Source organism: Prinia subflava, chromosome 1 (genome assembly GCF_021018805.1).
Source record: "Prinia subflava isolate CZ2003 ecotype Zambia chromosome 1, Cam_Psub_1.2, whole genome shotgun sequence".
Classification (NCBI taxonomy): Eukaryota; Metazoa; Chordata; class Aves; order Passeriformes; family Cisticolidae; genus Prinia; species Prinia subflava.
In genome coordinates, this window is record NC_086247.1 from 150,703,346 (window position 1) to 150,724,738 (window position 21,393).

Sequence of the window (21,393 nt, forward strand, 5' to 3'; positions counted from 1 at the left end):
GGGTTTGTACCCTGTGGTGGACACCTCATTTCCACAGAAGGTCAGCAGAAGGAAAGAATTCACACCTTCTACTGAAGAAATTTCAATTTTTTTCTCAGCTAATGCAAACAAATGCTATTAACTTAAGAATAGTTGAAAAGAAAAACACTGTGGAAGAGTTGAAAAGAGAATTTGGTGTTATTCCCTGTGCTGGTGATCAGAGGAGGTACAGCAGGTACTGGGAGCTAAATTAATCCTGTGTGCATCTGCAATATTGAGGTTACCTGGTTGTGAAGTACCCAATGTCCTTTCTCACTCAAGGCACTCTGCAGAAGTGCTGCTCCTCCTTGAGGAGGCCTCTACATGTGGGAGCAAACTGGGGCATTTGGTTTGATTTGGGATACACATTAAAAAAGCAGGAGAAGGAGAAAAACACAATAATTTCCATTTTAGAGAGATGTTACTCATGGTCTTTAGGACTAGAGCTGGATGACTGTCACAGAATAATTATTAGGTTTTATTCACCTGCTTGTTTATGACCTGTAAGCCCTAATGTCCTGGTTTGGGTTTGGGATTTGTTTGTTTGCTTTGGTTTTTGGAAGAGTTGTTTTCATACATTAATAATGTTATCATACATTATTTTTATTTAAAGACTGTCATTATTTTCATTGCTGACTGGAAGATAACACAGAACACTATGCTCTTTGCAGAGCATGGGCCAGGATTATTTTCATAAAACCTGTGATTATTTTCCATCAAGAGTCAAGCAGTGCTGGATAGAATTAAACAATCCAAAAGACATTTAAATCTATGCCACAAAATTTTGGTTTTATCTAAGTGGGAGACCTACACACACCCAAAAATAGGGAAAATATTACTGGAAAAATTATTCCCTGCCTCACACAGCATTTTCATTTTATGGCTGTTTCTGAATAAAACAGTCTTCAGTAAAATCCCCAATTCTCTGGACATGCCTAATGACAGCCAAGCTGTGCCCTGGAGAGTCCTCTGTGCACCATCCTATCCAGACTCCAGCACAAAATCTATTCTGTATTTCCAGAACAGGCTCCCACTGTGCTGACTGCAGGTTATCACACATTTAGTTTTATTTGCTGAGAGAAGATCATTCTCTTCCTTTCCTTTCAGTGTCCCTACCCTGCTCTCCCCAGTGAGTTCCATGTTTCACAAAAACACACAAACTCATCCCATGCTTCATTTGCTGCAGCTGGCAACAAACTCCAGGGACAGAAGTGAACTGTGGGATAGGAGGGAGGAAATACGATGCAGATTCACCTTTTCTACTGCATGGGGAGGATTTGCTTGGGGTTTGTTTGTTTTGGGGTGGGGGTTTGGGGTTTTGTTTGTTTGTGGATTTTTTGGTGTGTTTTTCTGGGTTTTTTTTCATTTGGTTGGTTGGTTGGTTGGCTTTGGGGGGTTTTATTTGAGTGGTGCTTTCAAAAAATAAGTTTGTCTTTGGTGCAGAACACATTCCCAGGGAATGTTCACCAGACTGGCCTGAGCCAGAAAATGTTGTGAAGATAACTCAAAGTAATTCTGTGCTAGCACTACCTAACTCCTAGGGTGGCTTCCATGTTTAAACACAAGGATAGTTCCAAGGTCAGCCAAAGCACAGATAAACCATTAAAATTTGCCCTAGTTTTTGTCAGCTGACTCTCACATACCATTGATGGTTTCTCCTTTATTTTCTTGTCCTGGTTCACCTTTAATCCTCTCTTTAATCCTCTATTTGGATGAGGGAGCCCAAGGAGGACACTTGAATGTAGCTCTGTGCCATCAGCAGCCATGAGGGTCCTCAGTAATGCAGAAATGAGGGCTTTGGGACAGTTGGATCTCTGATCTTAATAAATTGCATCCTTTGGAGGCTGCTGAAGTGGATCTCCCAGTGCTGGAGGTCAGTGAAGCTTTTTCTTTCTTAGGTTGCTTTTCTTTATCAGGAATTATTGGATATTTGGAAGTGTTCTGATCGTTTCCAAAAGTTTTTATCAAATGCTGACCAGGGTGGGCAGATCCTGTGTTTCCATGAGAAACCAGCCTGGGAAATTGTCCCTGCCTACAGCACTGCTCTTCCTTCTTGTAGTTATTCCAAAAGATTAGAAGAAACCCTCTCCACAGAGTATCCAAGGAAATAGGGGAATAATGTAGAACTGATAAATGATACACCACGATGAAATAGCAAAATATTTGGCCAAAATCCTCAGTCCTAAAGAGTTTCTAAAGGATCAAACCTTCATTACCCGACGTGCTTGAAAGGCACAGGATGATGATGATCATGTGTTTTCAGTGCCATTTCAGCTGAGCTTAAATTGCATATTAAGCTCAAGGTGGGTGTGAATGAAGACCTGAACAGAATTTACACTTGATCTGATGTGAGGAAAGTAAAGGGAGGATGTTGGAGCAACAAGAAAAAAACTGTTGCTAAACACATTTTTTAACCTTAAATTGCTGCCCACTAAAAGATGCTACTCATCAGCTGAGTGTAGCTTTGGCAACTTTTAATGTTTGTACTGAATCTTTTAATGCTGTCTCTCAAATCCTTCTCTTTCCCTCCCTTCCTCTTGATAGAAAATACAGAGAAATAGGACGTAATTAATCTGTTGCTTTTAAATACATAATTTTGGATCATCTAACATAGGCTGTGAACTCTTTGGGATGCGCTGATTACATCTCAGGGGCTGTAGAAGGAGTCTGTGGAAATTATCTCAGGTTTAGAGGTGCACATTTTAATGAGACAGCTCTCACCCAGGGCTCTGAAGGACTCCCCATGGGGAGAGAGGCATTTTCACAGTGTCTCTGAGCCATGAGTCAGCCTGCTTCAAACCGAGCAGCGGGCACGGTGGAGGAGAGGGGATTTCAGCTTGGCTGGATTTACGTGTTTGTATCCTGGGTTTTACTGGGATGCGTGACGATAAAATGACAAAGCTACCCAGTGGAGAGGAATAGCACTTTGATTGTTTTCTGGGCCACCAGGGATATTCCAGTCCCACACGACACCTAAAGGAAAATGTGAATCACAGCTGGTTGAGTTGCGTCTGATCCGATGGCCATCCTGTCAATTTATAAACTTCATCATCAGAGAGCTTAATATCTGTAATCAGGATTTCCAGCTTTGCTTCAACAGACACATCCAAGAGAGAAAATTACTCATTTTTTTTTAGTTTCCAATGTTTCCTGTTCACACAGGATCTGTAGATAAGGTTGCTGCTGTAGTAGCTTGGAATTTGACAGGAGTATAAACAATGCTAAAATGGATGCAACTTACATCTTCCAGTGTTTTGGTGAGTTTCTTTTGGCGAGTTTTTTTTGGCGCCTCTAGAACTGATAAAATCAGAGAACACATCATTTATTGGCCAATGAGTTCTTCACGTATGTCTATGTGTGTGTGTGTTCATATGAAATTCTTGTGGTCCTGCATTGTTCTGACCTTCCCAGGTGCTGCCTTATTTCTATATTCTTATTTCTATATATTCTGCCACCCTATAGAGCACCACAGGGCCAGCTCATCTTCTGGAACTCTCATATGGAGATCCACCAGCAAATAATGAAGATGAATATAGAGATAGTCTTAATCACTGGCTGAAAAGATGATTACAGGGAGTGAATCACTTCCGTTCGTTTCTATTTGCCTTTTTTTTTAATCTAGAGGTGGTAAAGCTTCTTTATTCATAATTATAGTGAAGTGGTGTATGAATTTAGCGGAATATTTACATTATCTAGAGGAAGGAAAGGAAAGGAAAGGAAAGGAAAGGAAAGGAAAGGAAAAGGAAAGGAAAGGAAAGGAAAGGAAAGGAAGGAAAGGAAAGGAAAGGAAAGGAAAGGAAAGGAAAGGAAAGAGGAAAGGAAAGGAAAGGAAAGGAAAGGAAAGGAAAGGAAAGGAAAGGAAAAGGAAAAGGAAAGGAAAGGAAAGGAAAGGAAAGGAAAGGAAAGGAAAGGAAAGGAAAGGAAAGGAAAGGAAAGGAAAGGAAAGGAAAGGAAAGGAAAGGAAAGGAAAGGAAAGGAAAGGAAAGGAAAGGAAAGGAAAGGAAAGGAAAGGAAAGGAAAGGAAAGGAAAGGAGAGAAAAGAGAAAAGAGAAAAGAGAAAAGAGAAAAGAGAAAAGAGAGACATTTTTCTCTAGACTTTTCTCTAGACTCATTCTCTAGCCAATATTTTCTCTAGACTAATTTCTTTCTGTGTCAGGCTATGACTGCCTTTTGTGTCAGAGCTTTTAGAATCATAGGACCTTTATGGCTGGAAAAGGCCTCCAAAATCATTGAGTCCAACCCTTAACTCAGCATCACCAGGTTCATCACTAAAACCCTGTCCTCAAGTGCCACGTCCAGACTCCCTTGAAACACTCCAGGGATGAATTTTTCCTCATCAAAGTTTTCCTCATTGCAGAGCCATGAGTTTGCTCTGTGCTTTAAGGTGAAAGATGGGACCCAGCTCTGAACCAGAGCCATGTGGTTGGGAATCTGCATCTGCTAACACTGCAGTGTCTTCATGTGTCAGAGAAATTGGTTTACAAATATTCATATTACATGGAGTACTCTCAAAATTCTATGTTTATTTTTACTTTCCTCCTCTCTCTGGAAGGCTCTTTCAGGTCTTTTTTCTGCTGATGGTCCAAAGCTTTCTTCCAATTCCCAGCTTAACCTCTTGACCCAGCCCTGACTTTGATTTCAATTGCTTTTCTTCCTCTTTAAATTGATACTTCTACTGTTCTCAGGGCTGTGCCTGTTCCACACAGGCTCTCCCGAGCTAATCAAACTGATTTTGTGCTTTATTAGTTTGCCAGGATGAGTAGCAAAGGAGCAAGGCGAAGCCGTGTGCTGCTGAGGGCAATTTCTCGTCTTCCATTCACTGTGGAAGCAGCTGAGAGAAGCCAGGGTGGATAGAGACAATTCCCTTTCAGACAGGCAGATTTATGTGCCTTGGATTCCATCCCTGGTGCTGCAAGAGCACGTGCTGGGGAAGGCCCTAACAATGTCCAAACGTAATGAGTTTATTAAGCACAATGTGGGACACAGCTGGGAGCCCAGGCTGTCAGAAATGCAGCAGGAAAGGAGGACAATGGGAAATGTGGAGGGAGAAAATTACACAGTTTCCAAGTGCTCGTGCAGTGTCTGAACTTTATCTTTCAGTGTAGTAGAGAAGAGTGAAACGGTTAAAAAAGGGAAAAAGGGATTTTCACCTCCCTAAGAATGGAATGGACGGGATTGTAGCCCCAGGCCTGTTCTGGGATACATTTCCTTGACAATATTTGCTTGAGGAATCACAGTAGTAGAGGCATCTTTTTCTCTCCCCAGTGAGAAGCTGGGAAGCACTATATATCTATTTGTATATCTATCTGTTTCTTTATCAAGATGGGCTGGAGCCTGGCCCACGAAAGCTTTTGATGTTGATTAGGAGTGCAGAGGAGGAGCGTGGAGGTTCATCTGGGCCATCACCACAGAGTGTCAGCTCAGAATGCTCAGCCAAGTGCAAACTGTTTTATTCAGAATGCCTCTGATTTTGCACTGGAAAACAACAGAGTTGTACCCATGAGGCAAAGAAAGATCGTTTAATCATCTTCTCTGAACAGCTTGGCAATTTTTCCACACTCCCCAGCACCCTTTTCTCAATACCAAGGTTGTATCAGGCTGTTTTCTTCACACCATTTTGCATTTATTCCTTTGGCATCAGGAAATACAGTCACTTGCTCATTGTATGCACCACCTTCCAAACCAACAGATTACACTCTTTTATTGCCTATTTATTACTTTTGTCCTGCCCTCAGACAGGAAGGGTAGTCTTGTTTCAAAGGGGTGATAAGAGTTGTGCTGTTGCTGGAGCTCCAAGACAGGAGTCCTGGCCTTGGTTCCATCACCAGCTACAGGAACGCTCCTGTGGAGTCTGCCCATGCTAAATAAATAGTGGAATGTTTTGTTAGAGACACCCTTGGCACTTCTTCACAGCTGAGAGCATCTTGCATGGAGCCTGCCTCAGGTCTGGGGAGCAATGGTGGCTTTGTAATGGCAGTTGGACCTTAAGATAATCAGCTCAGCACAACAACAGGGCTAATTGAGGGTCTTAACCACACCCTGATAAATAGAATATTTTGAGTTAAAGAATTTTTTTGAAGGTACTGTCCAAGCACTGCACTTGGGAAGATCCTTAGAAACATTGGGAATAAAAGGCTCTGGTGCAGAGCTGCATTTTCTGCTCTGCTCTTACTCTTTCTCTGCCTGTGAGAGATGCCTGCTCCACATGTGCTGAGCAGGTTCAAAGCAGAGCCCGATGGACAGGTTGATGGACAGGTTACAGCTCTTACAGCCTCCTATGTGGTCATGAGAAACAATATTTACACCTACAACCATTTACACCAGTCAAGAAAAGCAAATTGATCAAGGAGCTCCTGTAAAACATGGATATCCCAGGTACAGAACACGTTTTCCTGGTTGTGGAGCAATAATTCTGCAGGCTCCTGCCAAGCACCACTTACAGCCCTGCTGGAATGGAGCAGCACATCGTTATCTTTATGATCCCAGAATTAATTTCATATTAGCAATGAAGTATCACATTTACCACAGATGCTTCAAAAGGATAATTGATCTGCTGTGAAAAGGGAATCTTCTCATATGATTTTTTTTTTCTTCTGCTTTCCCTAATGCTTCCTGAATGGGGGTGGCAGTTTGCAATAATTTCCTTGCATCAGTGTGTCCATGGTCTTTAGTTAAGAAGTTTGGTCATTTCACCAGGCCTCTGGGGACATCAATAACAGAAGGACACAATAAATCTGAGGGATAATGCAATGGGGAAAATAATGCCAATCAAGGCAAGAATTTTATTGATGATGTTATGTGGGAGACCTGCCAAGAAAAGCAATTCTGTGCCCAGGGAGGGATGAATTGTGTTCCATAGCCTCTGCTATCATGAGAATATCACTGCAAAGATAAGCTAGAAAATCTTGACCTCTGGGTAGCTGATCCACTCATGTCCACTTGAATTTTCAGAGAGCCTCAAGCAGCACCTCCATCAAACAGACATTCAAAGTTATTACAATGTCAAAATACTCAGATATCCAGAATTGACATGTCATTAACCTTCAATGTTTCATCATATCTGCACTGGTGCAGCAACATAATATGAAGGAGAAGAATTGTTATATTGTGAGAATTTCTTTTATTTGTAAAATTCAGGCATTTCAAATTGAGTTTGTTTTTAAAAAAAATGAAGTCTTGTTTAGTTTTATACATATGTCCCAGAAAAGCATAAATTATCAAAGCTCAGGAAAGGCTGGGCTTTATGCCCACACCTATGAAGGGATGGGATAGAGATGATTAGGAATTTTGATAATTTGAAGATAATCAGGAAACTAATCAGATCTTCATATAGCGTAAATTTGTATATCTTTCTTGAATTGGCTGAGCAACATTCACTAAAATCTGTTTTAGAATAGCTTTAGATTTTTTTTTTTTCAATATATTAGGAAAATTCTATAAAGCTAGAGGACTACAAAATGCAGGAGCTGTCAGGTTATACAGAAGTGATAAAGAGTGTACTTTGTAGGAACAAATTATAATGCTCATATCTTCAGGGAATTTCAATTTAATTGAAACCACTCAAAGGAAAATAATAAAAAAAAACCCTCAAAAAACCAACACTCAACCAAAATTGTAATGGGGGACAGCTGAAGTAAAACATACATGGAGGTTATTAGGCTGTGTTAATAAAAGGAACTCAGATAGTACTGGAAGAAAAGGCTGCAAGATAGAGGGAAGTCAGGGCTCTGTTTTGTTTACCATTAATGCTTTGGTGTCTTAAACTTTGGGAATGGAATTTTTTGTGTTTGCCCTCATCAGGCCTGCACAACCAGAGGAAAAGAAAACTGGTTCTTGCAAAGCAGTAATTCACCTTGTCCAAAATTAAGCATAATGTTACAGAACCCACAGAATGGTTTGAGGTGGAAGGGACCTTTCAAAAGTCACCCAGTCCAACCCTCTGCCATGGCAGGGACAATTCCCACCAGACCAGGTCCCTCCAATCCCCATCCAACCCGGCCTTAAGGGGTCAAGCTTTAGGATATAGAAATTGCTCCCCGATGTTATCTACATCTCCACTGACTGTAGGGAGAGCCTGGGCAGGCTGGGCTGAACAATAAAGATATTTTTGATGTGGCAATGCTGGTTGGTGTCCTCCCTAATGATCAGGATGATGGGACAGAGTGCACCTGCAAGAAAGTTGAAGGTCACACAAATTTAGGAGGAGTGGTTGATGGACCAAGAGGTTGATCGTGCTCAGAGGGAACAAGAGAGGTTTGAGAAATGGGCAGAAAAGATGAAGAAGGGACATGCAAAGTCCTGAATAATTCCCTGCACAAGGAGAGGCTGGGAATCAGCTGTGGGAAGCAGTTCCACAGAGAGGGACCTCAGGCTCTGGGTGGACACAGAGTGGATCCAAGCCAGCAAAGTGCCCTTGCAGCACTGAAATCCAAAAGCATCACCAGCTGCATGAGGAAGAGCCTTGGCAGCACGTCAAGGGAGGTGCTAATGCCTCTCTCTCAGCCCTGGAGTGCCTGGTCCAGTGCTGGGCTGCTGAGAGCATGAACACCATGAACTCTGGGAGGAGCCACAAAGATTATTAAGGAATTACAACAGGAGAACTGTGGCTGTTTAGCCTGGAGAAGAGAAGATTTGGGGGTTCTTATCAATGTGTAGAAATACCTGATGAGAGGGTGCAAAGGAGATGGAGCCAGGCTCTTCTCTGTGCTGACAAGAGGCAGGAAACACAGACAGACATACAGGAAATTCAGCTGTAAGACAACACTGTTATTGTTAGAATGGTCAGATTCTAAAAGAGTTGATCAGATAAATCACTGAGTCTCAACATTTGAGATATTCAGACACTGATTGAAAATGGATTTTGAATAACCTGCTGTAGCTGGCCCTGCTTTGAGCAGGGGAGTTAGACTTGGCAATCTCTTACCCCCAGTTCTGTGAATCTTCTTTAGCAGTCATTCTTCTTGCAAGACCACGTTGCTTTGATTTATTTCCCACACAAGGGTCCCTGGAAGTAAATGAAAATGATAATCCTACTTCACTTAGAAATATTTGGACAACTAAGCTCTCGTTTGTATATGGGAGTCTCAGCATCTGCAGTTTACAATTTCCTTCTTTTGTAATCACCTTTATCTTCACTTTTAGAAAGGGAGTTCTAGTAAAATTCACAGGTGTTTCCTGAGTTTTATGCAAGGAAAAAAAACATATCAAAAGCCTATTGCTGCAGAAAGTAAGAGGATTATTACTGAGTATTGCTAACAGACTTGGATACTCATTCACACTGAAATGCCCAAGCCAGGCAGCAGCTGGATTTATTTATTTCAAATATATCCATGCAAAATTGTTTCTGTGCTGTATCAGCTCCCTTTTAAATTCTGTTTTCTTAAGCAGCAATTTTCCTGCACGGTGAAAAAACTGGATACCAGCAGAGTCTGCCTGAATGTATCTGTCATGAATGTGATTCAGCCTGTGATTCCCACATCACGTTAGAACAATGGGCAACCTGCATCCATCCTTGTGGACCATCCTGTGAAAAAATTCCATGTTGTTTGTGGACAACTCTTTCAGGCAAAGGTGTGGGATTTTTGCCTGAGACTCTCAAGACATTTGTATGCAGCTGAAAAAGAGTTTTGTCCTTTGTAGCAGTAAATCCTTTCTGAAAATTCACCTCTTAGACCTCCTGATGTAATGACCCTTTGAATCCTGTTTTGTCATTGACAACAGACTCCGTGAGTGGGAGCAAGGACTTGAGGGACTTTCCCAGTTAAGCACATAAAGGAAGAATAAAATCATCTTGGTTTATAAAAGAAAGTAGTCAGACCCTTGGCTGCTGTGACCCATGAAGAAGCTTTAATTTCAGCAAACTTAGAAAGTAGGTAAACAAAACTGACCCCAAATACTTAAACTTCAAGAAATAATAACTACTCTATTAAAGATAATGGAAAGATCATGATGTTCTTTTCCTTTGCCTTAATGAGGTTGCTCTTTGTGGACTATTTTCCATGGAAAGCTTCAGAGCTCTTGCTGTCTGGTATTAAACCTTCCTTTAGCTTTTCTGTTGCTTTAAATATATCAACATCAATTTATTGACACCCAAAACAATCAAATTCTTTCTCAATCCTTTGTGGTCGGTGAAACTTTGCTGTTTTGGGTTTCATGTTGCTGTTCCATATATTTCAGACTGGAGGTGGGATTATTCTGTCCAGATTTAGATATCCACAGTGTAGATGTCAACAAACAAGCTGGCTGTTCAGAATTCCTTTACACTCTGGGAGGGGAATTTTAGAGGAGATGGTTAAAATAGGTCAGACAAAACATTTTCTTCACATGTCTGCTTCTCTCTGTTGATATAAAAAGAGACTTGACAATGAGCTCATGTGTGAGGATGTCTCTGCCTAAAGAGAGAGGGTTTCTAAAATTAGGAGAGGTGTCCTAGGTCATTGAGGGGTTGATTTCCCAGCTCTGCTCATGGCTGGTGAGCAGGAACGTGAGGAAGGGGCACAGTGCCTTTTAAATAGATGATGTAGCTGGAATACCACATTTAGGAACTGATAGGAGGGAAATCATAAAATGTTTTGCACTTTTTATTGGGAGCCTTAAGATAGAAAAATACCAAGTGACACTTACTCCTTAATCAAAGGAGTTTCAGCCCTCGGGAGAGTCTCTAAGCTGGTCAGGGGGCTGGAGCAGCTCTCCTGTGAATTCAGGCTGAGAGCTGGGACTGTTCATCCTGGAGAAGAGGTCCAAGGAGACCTTAGGGCACCTTCCAGTGCCTACAGGGGGGTTTAAAGAAGGCTGGAGAGTGACTTCTCATGTTGTGAAAGTCCAAGGGGGAACAGCCTTAAACTGAAGGAGGGTACACTGAGATTAAATACTAGGAGGAAATTCTTTACTCTGATGTTGGTGAGGCACTGGAACAGGTTGCCCAGAGAGGTTGTGAACTGACAATCCCTGGAGGTGTCCAAGGCCAGAAATCTGCTCTAGTGGAAGGTGTCCCTGTCCATGGCAGCAGGTTGGAATGATAATCTTCAAGTTTCCTTCCAACCCCAAGCCATTCTAGGATTTTATTACAATTTCCTGATCATATATTTTGCACCCAGTAATTCTCCACCTATGTTTATTCTTCATAGGGAAACATTCTTCACGTCTCTAAGAAGTATTGGAGTAACTGTGCAGGGGTGGTTGACTTTTTTGAAATGAATTCAGTCTGCAAAACCTCAATTTCTCCTGCAGAAATTGTCAGAACCTTTCAGGCTTGCACACCTGGGCAGCAGCTTGGGCACAGGGCAGGAGGAAGATGTGGTGGGAGGCCCTGCCTGGAAACTGAAATGAGATTAATTGAGTAATGAATTCCCATTCCATGGTCACTGGTCTAAACCATTGTGGGCCAGCTTTGAAATGTTTTGGTTTCTTTTCCAACCAGTGGCACACGTCCCAGAGAACCACAGCAAGGAGCCCAGCAGATCAGGTGATTTCTTTTGGGAGAAATCTCAGTAAGAGCTCGTAACTGCCTTGGAAAGCCACTAAAAATCCTCTTTCATACATCCAAAAAACTTGCTCCATTTCATTCACCCAGTGGGTATTTTACCCTTATGTGATACAGGGACTTTTTATCCTTTGGAGCAGTGATTTATTACCTTTTTTCTGCCTCCCTGGGAGTAGCCCCATTGTACCTGGAGAGGTCTCACTGTGTGGTTTTGTTCATTGGTGACACCAGATTGTGCACTTGACACTTGTGGGCTTCTCATGGAGGAATTGTCCTCACCAGCCTCCAGAGACCTTTTATAGACACAGAAAGAAATGGGCACTTGCAGCAGAAGCTTTGCCAGAGCTGTTCCAACCTGCCTTTGAAGCAACCCAGATACTCTCATAAAGAATCTGCTGTGGCACTGAAAGTGTTTCCAGTGGACAAAAGAATTCACCTTCAGAGGGGATGGGTTATTTTCTTGAGTCATTAGGTGACCAAAACAATGTTCTTTCTTGTTTTTTGCTTCTTCCTGTATATCAGCCATGCTTGAAATAAAGCCCTGAAATTATTTTAGCAACAATCAGCTGATTTCCAGATTCTCAGACACTTCAGCAGCCCTTCTGTTTCACCAGAGATAACTGAGGATTATTTTGAGGAACTTTTTATCCGTAACTGAAAGGTGCAACCCCTCTGTTATTGGTTCTCCTGACTCCACTAATTTTAATTACAGTGGCAGATGCAGATAAAACAACAACATGAAGCATCAGTAATGAAATTACAGGATTTATCAAACAGTGACATCAGAAGAAAATATAATCATTCAAGCTTCCCTTCCAATCCAACACTGATATATTTATTTCTTTTTCTCCATACTGAATGGTCATTTTTTTTAGTATTGCCTATATTTAAAAAAAAAAGTTTATTTTTCTAGTTTTACATAGCTGATAGCACTTATTTGGGAGGTAGCTGGGCTTAAATTGGTGATACAGATAATTACCCTTTAACTGATAATAGAGACAAGTGAACTTTAATTAGTAATAGGTGGACTCTGAATGTATGTATAATTTACATGCCAGGAACAGCTCAACAATACAAAAGGTTGTGCTGCAGATGCAGGGCAGAAGTTCTGGTAGCTGTTATTCCCTAATAAACACTCCAGTCTCCGTGGATGACACAAAGGCTTCAGCCCAGTATTTGGTACAGGTTTCCATGACTACCCCGAAGGCAAAAAAATTGAAGTAGATTCTTTCATTTTCCCTGCAATATGTGAAAGAAAAGCCATGAAATGGTTTGCAGATGTTCTTGTCGTCTCTTTAGAAGCTCCTTTGGAACTCAGGCAAGACAGAAAACAACCAGCCTGCACTTTTCAAACCTAGGCACTGGCAGGTTGAAGTAAAGAGTTCTGAAGGTCACCACTTTTCCCCCAGGGCATCTGTACGTGTCCATCTCTTAGTCAGGCATCTCCCACCCTTCCACTGTGTTTTAATCATTTCCTGATGCATCACAGTGACAGAATGAAAGGACAGAACACAACCCCCACAGCCCTCTCTGGCCTTTCTGGCCTGAGCTGCACACAGGGGTGCAGATGATCAGGAAATCATTTCAAACCCAGTGGCTGCTAATGCGTCTGCCTGCTTTTGTCTTGCTGCTGTTAATGGAATTCCGAGTCCTCACGGCTGAATGTCACCAGGGATGTTTGCTGTCCTCCTCAGCTGAGATCTTATCAATTGCTCATTATTTGATAAACCATCAGAAATACAGCTAAGTAATTAAATTCAGTGCCAGAACAGAGCGTGAGCGACTGATCAAGTGAGGATAGAAGGAAACAGGTCAGTTTGGAGTGAATTTCATGAATCATTGTTCTCCCAAAATGTATAGAGAGATTAATTTTCCTGTTTTATTTTTTAATTGAAAGACTCTCCCCTTTCTAAATGCTGATGTCGTGGCAGTGCATTGCAGTCAGTAGAAAACTTGAGTGTCCTTTGGTTCTTTTACAAATCATTCCTTTACAAATCAAAGCAGGATGATGAGAAATAAATCCAAATCTTAGAACACCTTCCCCCCCCAGTCCTCAATTCTTTCTGGGCAGAGGCTGAGGAATGGAAGTCACAGATATGGATGACATTGTTGTTCATACAAATCATTCCTGATTATGTCCTGGATGAATCTTTAGCCTGAGACTACAATTCATTCCTTTGCCCTCTGCTGCCAGGTTCTCAGAAAGGTTATTAACAAGCTTATTAACAGGTTATTAACAAGGCTGGTAATGGGTTTTGTTATCTGGACAAACTGTCTTGGGAACCAGACCCCTAAAAAGCTCCCAGACAGTTTTGCTTTTAAGATGCTTTTTGCTTTAGTGCTTTTTGCACTACTGAAAATCATGAAGAGCAAGCCACAGCTCCAGAGATGAAGCAGACAGGTCTTTTTTCTTGTCTGAAATAACCCACCCTTCCTTCTCCCCTGGGTACCACTTAGGTGTTTGCAGCTACACATCCTGTTCCAGCATTTCTTTGACACAAGTTACTGATCATACAAAGTCCTTTGCCTTTAAATTAGATATCCAAGGCCATCTTTAAATTCTGCAAAAGCCTGGTTGATCTCTAATAAGTGCAGCTCGCCGTTCAAGTGTTGGGTTCTCTGTTTTCTGTCCATTTCTTTTCATTCTCTCCATGGTTTCCATATTTATAATAATTTTCCTCTTTTGCTGCAGAGATCTGAGCCTTGACGTGAAGACCTCAACAAAAACATCTGCAGAGAGCCTGTGCTTCAGCCCTAATTACAGTGTTAACGAGCAAACCTTGTCCAAAATTAAGAGAGAAGATGGCCATCAACTGGAGGGTCTACTTCTTCAGCCTTGCACTGCTTCCTGTGGTAAGGAAAAATGATTTTACTTGCACTGTTCTGATATAAACTCATCTTCTCAAGGCCAGCACTTGCCAAGAGGGAAGGATCTGCTGCTGACAGAGATCCTGGATTTTTCTGGGTGGTCTCAAAGTTTGGGTTAAGGCTTTTCCAGCCTCCTTTTTTAATGAATTAGGATTGTGATCACTGCTCATCCTGAGAAGGACAAGTCCATCCCTTGAGGGCATTTGTTCACTGTTTTTAACCAAGATTGAAAATAAAATTAAGTAATAATTAGAAAAAAAAAAATAGTGGCTCTTCTGTTTCAAATCCATTGGTTTAAGAATAATTTTTTTCCAGACAGAGGGATAAAATTAGAGATCTCCTTCATCCCCCCCTGTGAAACCTAAACCTCGAGGTATCCCAGGCAGTGCTTTTAGAGGCCTCCATTTTCAGAGGAGCAATTTTAAGAAACAATACAAATGGGCCTCTAAAGATACTAAAGGCACTTAAAGTCATCCATCATCTTTCTGAAGATATTCAGCTCTTTGTGAAGATGACAGGGATTAATTTTCCCCACAAGCCTTTACTTACTAAACAACGTGTTCTTCCATTAATAACTGCGTGTTAACACGTCTGGGGGTTGTAACTCTGCCTCCCCATTGTCCCTAAACAGTGACTGCATCTCTCCTCACATAACAGCCACAAAACCACTGAACAAAGATTATTTTTTTCCCCCTTTGTAGCCTTGAGGAGTCCCACACAAGCCCTGCAATAACCTCGTGTTGCATTTCAGCACAATTCTGGGCTAAACCATTGATCACAAATGTGCTTTTCAGCTCTTCTCCAGCAGCACTGCTCACAGGGATTCAGTGACAAATAGCACCAGGATTTAAATCCTCCTGCTCATTCCCATCAAGAGTCTTCTACAGCTTCTATGCAAATCCTTTACACTTGCTCAATACACAGATATCCTCACATTGGTGAGTTTAATAGTCAGTATTTGAAAGAATTCATGGCATTTAGATAGTTTTCTTTTGAAATGACAGCTATTTAATGGGATGGAGGTGTGACCAGGGCATCTTTCAGCAGTTATTGCAGAGTTTTTTTGTTCTTGTGTATCAGTTGTGTGGCCTGTCTCATAGCAGGCAGCACACAGAACCTGTTTTTGCTTTGGCACACAAAAATACAAAATTTTCTTTCCTTTTGGCTCTTATTTAGAGTCCATTTCACTGCACATCTGGCATGTGGCATAATTCAGCTAAATTCTATAGGACTGGGTTGGAACTGTTACCATAGCTCTGTTCATCCAAATAATACAGTCCTTTACATACAGATGTGTGGTCTTGGAATTTCCATCTAGAGCGAGGCTCCTGTGACTCTTCCTTAGATTTCCTGGTCAGGTAGAAATGATTATTTATTAAAAACCGAGTATGTTTAATTTTTATAATACATCTCTAAAATTACCACCATAAACTTCCTCTAATGGAGAGGGAACGCCTTCCCCCCCCCAAATTAACCTGATTTAGGTACTGATGTCCATGTGAGATTCCTGACCATAAAAGGATTTTAGCTCAAATTCAGATGCTGGTTTTTTGGACATAGAAGTCCAAAAAACCAGCATAGACCATAGAAGTGTTGATGAAATGGATCCTGCCCTGGGAGAAACTGGAAAGCTGAATTCCTGGTCATGCAAGCATATTTTTCAGACTATAACCAAAATAATTAAATGACTCAAAAGACAAAAGGCATTTCTGTCAAATGACCAACAACCTTTAATATTTTTGGTGCACAGATCGAGATCCTCGAAAGGTGTCTTGCTATTTAGAGGTTAACAGTTTTTAATTAATGGAACTAAATGAACAAATCTCTCGAGCTCTCAGATGGGTGACCTTCCTGGCAGATGGAGAAGGACAGAGAATTCCCAATTGCTCACGTTTCAGGACATAACTGTGGTTGCTGAGCTGGATAATTAGTGATCAGCTCCAGCTTGTGGAAAGAACAGTTCTTAATGAAATACCAAATAGCAAACCAGAGCTAATCGGAAAAAAAAAAATCTGCTTTTTATTTGCTGCTTCTGCAAAGTTTGTGATCTTATTTATGATTATAAGGTTTTACTGCAGTCTTTTGCAGGAATCCAGATATTAAAGTTCACCATCTAACACACATGAATTTATTTGTGTGTTTGCACACACAAAATCCACCACGGAGGTTATACAATAATTGTGTATAAGTATTCATTTCACATGAAATCCCTACCTTTCTTTTCAGAGACCAGATTTAGGAGTGATATAATATTATTTATGCTTTTTCCCTCGCTGTGGTGCTTTTGCAGTTCATGTGGTAACACATTTCTCTCCACTGGGGCACACCCTTCCACTGCAAACCATCTCCAGTGTGCTGGGCTGGTCACCTCAAACTGGCACTTTCCTGTCATGCAGGTTTTCCAATTTTCTACCAAGGCAGTGGATGTGACTTTTAAAAAACTCAGAGTAATTGAAAGTCATCTTAGACTCCCAAAAAATCCTGGAAAAAATGTTTATATACTGCTTTCCTCTAAGCACATCTGGTCAGACCCACTTTACCCACAAAAGCCCCCAAAGTGATGTCCATATCCATAAACAAATCAAGAAAAGACAAAAAAGAGAACCAAGTATGAATGGCAAATTCCAGGTGGCTTCAAGTATGGGCTCCTACCAGACAACAAGAATATAATATGCTGAGAAATAATTAGAAATGAGCATTTTAAGGCTGTTCTAACTGTCAGAGTCAAGGGTGGTTCAGTTTTTCATGTGTTTAACAGGCTGTTCTGCATTAACCTAACCTGGGAACCACTCAGGACTGAAGGCACCTGCAAGGCCTTTAGAGGAATTCTTGAGCTTTACATTTTTTTCTGCTTTCCTAGATTTTCTGATTTCCTAGATTTTTCTGCTTTCCTAGCCTATGTTGCTATTTTAGCTGGTTTTAACCCATTTCTTTCAGCTGGCTCAGCTCTTCCCAGTCATTTCCATTCTTTGCTTTGGATGAAACTCTGAACAACCTGGGGTAGTGGGAGGAGTCCTTGGCAGGGGGTTGGGGCTGGATGGTTTTTGAGGTCCCTTCCAACCCAGACCATTCTAGCATTCTATGATGTGAAATCATTCTATGATTCTGTGATTTATTTTCCTTCTGAATTCACTTTCACTGGCATTTTGATTGGCTTTGCATTCCGTTCATCTGGTTTGGTTTTTTTATTCTTTTTAACTGGAAAATATTAAAAGAAGTCATCATAAAATTATGGAGGAGAAAGGATCCTAAGCCATCGTTCCTTTTTCTGGTTCCAAATGTACTTGAGAAACAATGAGTTTCATGACTCACAAAGTTGGCTTGGGGTATGAACTGAATTTTAAGTGTAACTGCAATGCAGGTGCTCTAACAGTCCGGAATAATTCCATCAGATGTATTTCTTCACCTAATACTAGGGATTTGCTGTGGGTACATATTTAACATTGCTAAGCTTCAATGTTTCCAGTGGTGGAATATTCTGTGCAATGTTTGATCAGCTGGGAAGAATGTTCTCCTTTCAAAGAGGGGGAAATATGGAGAAGGGAAGGTGTAAGTGCTGCCTCTTGTGTAACAACAGTGAAGTGTGATCTGAGTGAGAGTCAGATGGGAAAATGCAGATTTGGATGTACAGGCAGCACCTCACAGCACAGAGAATGATGCCTGGATCTGGTGATAGTTGAGTAATTCAGGAAGAGGTGAGGAGAGGAACTGAAGTGTTTGCTCAGCCCCTGTTGGCTGAAGGGGGGAATATTTGGGGATATTTCTCAATCTTCTCCGGGTGTGTGTAGGCTACAGAGCTACAGAGAACTCTCTGCATCCTCTATTATTCATCTGTGGCTGTCACTTCCAGTGCCAGGCTACCTTCAAATAGAATCATCTACGTTCCAGCCTCTGTTATTTTTAAAAGATGAGGCACAGACACAATATTCCACAAGTTTCTCTCCCAGCCTGCAGTGGTTTTAAGGGCAGACCAAACCTGAGGCTACTCAGGCACAGACATAAAAGCTTGGGTTGGTCCCTGCTCTTTAAGCAAACTATTTTTTTTTCCATTCCAGGGTTTAATGAGAGAGCTTTTAATGAGTTTACCTGCCTGGTGATTTGTAGCATCTCATAACCCTGTTAGAGAAGTCAAGCTCTCTGTGGGACTGCAGGTTTCTCAAACACAGTGCACAGTTGCATGTGACTTCCCTGTTATTTATGTAATGAAAATATAAATATTTTGTGTACAAACACAGCCAGGGAACTGCTGGGAATGCTCTCCATAGGAGATAAAGACTCAGCTCACCAAGGCATTAATGCTGCTGCAGCTTTTCCATTTTAATGGGAGGAACTGGTGCCGGGGGCAGTCGGGAGAAAATAGCAACCTCTTAACAGCCTTGTTTAAAATAGAAAAACAAAGTCTTTGGGTGTGTAATACTGGGAAAAGCAGTTCCAAGGACCAGGTTGAGAATTCTGGGATCACAAAAAAAACACCTGAGAAAATCAGCGTGGTGAAACCATTGAGGTTGTGATACCAACCACCTTCAAGGGCATGTCAGAGGCACAAAAATCAGGATTTCAAGTCCCAGGTGGTTGTTAGCCTGTCAGTGAGGTGGGACAGGGACTGAAGAGAGTGCCACAGGGTGAGATTTCCACCTGACACATGTGTGAGTATCTCTTTTGTTTTTTCTCTGAGAAAACTCAGTGTGTTTACACTCCTGCCTGAGACACCTAAAGGTGCTGGGAGCCCTGGATCTTGTGTTGCTGCTCTGTCTGCTGCACTGGCACCTGTAACCTCACCTGGGCACCTCAGGTGCCAGTCAGGGTTACTGCAGAAGCTAAAGAAAGACACCTGGTTAAAATATTAAAATGTTTTTCATAGAATTATAGAATGGGTTGTGTTGGAAGGGACCTTTAAGGTCAGGTAATGTCAGGGCACGGACATCTCCCACTAGACCAAGATTTTCAGAGCCCTGTCCAGCCTGGTCTTGAAGAGTTTTTAGCTTATTGAGCTGATTTGCACTAAAGATGAATGACAGGGGGAGATGAAAAAAATCTAAAAATGCACATATTCTACCAAAATGTGGTTCACAACACTGTGAACAAGCACAGGGATCCACCACAACTTCCTTTAGACAGATGAGATATCTCTGTCTCAGAAATGCGAAGCAGCAGGTAACAAAGCAAAAAATAGTTGCCCTATATTACATTAAAATGCTCCCTTTTATACCCCTCTGGAAGTAGCAATAATTTCTGTGAGAGGCAAGTAAAATTATGACAATGCTGGTTTAAGGGCATTAATTAATGCGATTTTTTTTCCCTGCTGGTTTTGCATTGATGAGCTTGCAGGAGGGTTGGATGAGCAGCCAAATAACAAATTGGGCATTAGAAGGAGGTTTTTTTTTTTTTTTTTAAAGGAGGGTGTATTAAAAAAAAAGAGAAAAAGTGGAATCAGAATCAGTGATTTTTCTTGTTGCTCAGCTGTTAATTATCCAGCTCCTGAAGGGACATTTTTCAAGTCTCTAGCAAGAATCTTGCCTGCAGTTCCTTGTGTTTGCTGAGTCAGCAGCCCAGGAGGATTTCCTATGCAGGCAGCTCCAGAGGAGAGCTGTGATGCACAACCAAAGCTGCATGGAGAGGAGGGGGAAAGGGAAGCCAAAGAGCAGGAAGAGAGGACAAAAATACAAAAAAAAATCATATTTACAGCACTATTCCTCTGTGAGGGATTTGTCTCTTGTATTCCCTCCTGCTCCTCTCACCAGGGCTGGCAATGAAGAGATTTTTCCCAGCCTGTGAAATAAACCCTGCTGCTTCTCAGAGTGAATTCCTGTGTCCTGTGGCAGGTGCTGGGCTCTGTTTGAGGAGCAGGGAATGATTCTGGAAGCTTCCCTGGGGGAACAGATGGGGTCAGTGCTCGTCCCAGGGTCCCAACCCCACAAACTCTGCACACCAAACCTCCAGAGATGGTTGGAGCACGGCTGTGGGGTTGGGAGAGCAGGGTTTGCCAGGCCTGAGGGGGCTGCCAGGGCTTCTCCTCCAAAGCAGCAGCAGCATGGCTCTTAAACCAAGCAGCTCTTTAACCTCTGTGAGCCCCTGAGAAAGCTCTGCTGCCATCTCCTCAAAATGCTGTTTATTGTATGGAAGAGGCTGCAGCAGTGACAGAGCCAAGCCTAAAGCTGCCAGCTCCAGCTATAGACAAGCCTGAAGCCCAGTTAGCTCTGCTTACAATGCATTATATAGTTTTCTTTGCTGAGCACCTTAATACATAAAAACCAATCAGCATCATACACAAATACCTTTACATTTACCTACAGCCTATCATAACTACTATCATTACCATATTATATGACAGTTTAAGCTTAAAGTTGTTTTTCTCTTTTCTCGCAGTGGAAAATTCTTAGACCTTTTTTTCTACTTGGTAAAAACATCTTTTTTGTTTGCCTGTGGTAGCTTTTGCTTTTCCTAAGACCTATTTCTGCTTGGTAAAAACATCTTCTTTGTTTGTGTCAACACATCCTTTGCTCCAGCCATAAAACCTCTTTCTAACTCGATTTATCCTTTGCTTTCTTAGTTGTTCAGTTACAACTGGCTCAGCAATTGTTAATTTAGACATCTTTTATTCTTCTATATCAAAACTTGCTTCCATCTCTATTCCATTCTCATGTTCCACATTCAGAGATCTTTCTGCTAAGCATACATACCTGTGAAAATTACTTGTCAAATTTTCATCTTTCCCAACACTCCACAAACCCTTCTCTGGGCAAGGGGGGAATTGCTCACCCCAGGGAAACTTGTGCTCCTGACAGGAAATCTGTATTTCTGTCAGGTTTGTTTTCCCATGTGGAAATCACTTGGAAGTGCAGATTTTGGAGCTGTGGATCCCATCTATGCCAAAATCTGATGGTCTCTGGGATGTTTTTATTCCATGCCACGTAATGCCAGTTTTGCCTGAAAGGACACCATGAATGAATCAGAGCTGCCTCTGTATTTTTCTGTGTGGTTTTTTTCTCTGTGTGTTTTGGAGCTAAATCTGCACTTAAATAAGT

General features: G+C 41.6%; 1 protein-coding gene across 1 annotated transcript in view; it reads left to right on the forward strand.

Annotated features, from left to right (window-relative positions):
• ADCYAP1R1 (ADCYAP receptor type I) overlaps positions 1–21,393 on the forward strand; it is a 139,900-nt gene that overhangs the window by 17,421 nt on the left and 101,086 nt on the right. Inside the window, exon 3 of the mRNA XM_063416865.1 lies at positions 14,193–14,353. Coding sequence (XP_063272935.1) covers positions 14,303–14,353 — 51 coding nt within the window. The 5' untranslated portion in view covers positions 14,193–14,302. The remainder of the gene's footprint in view (positions 1–14,192; positions 14,354–21,393) is intronic.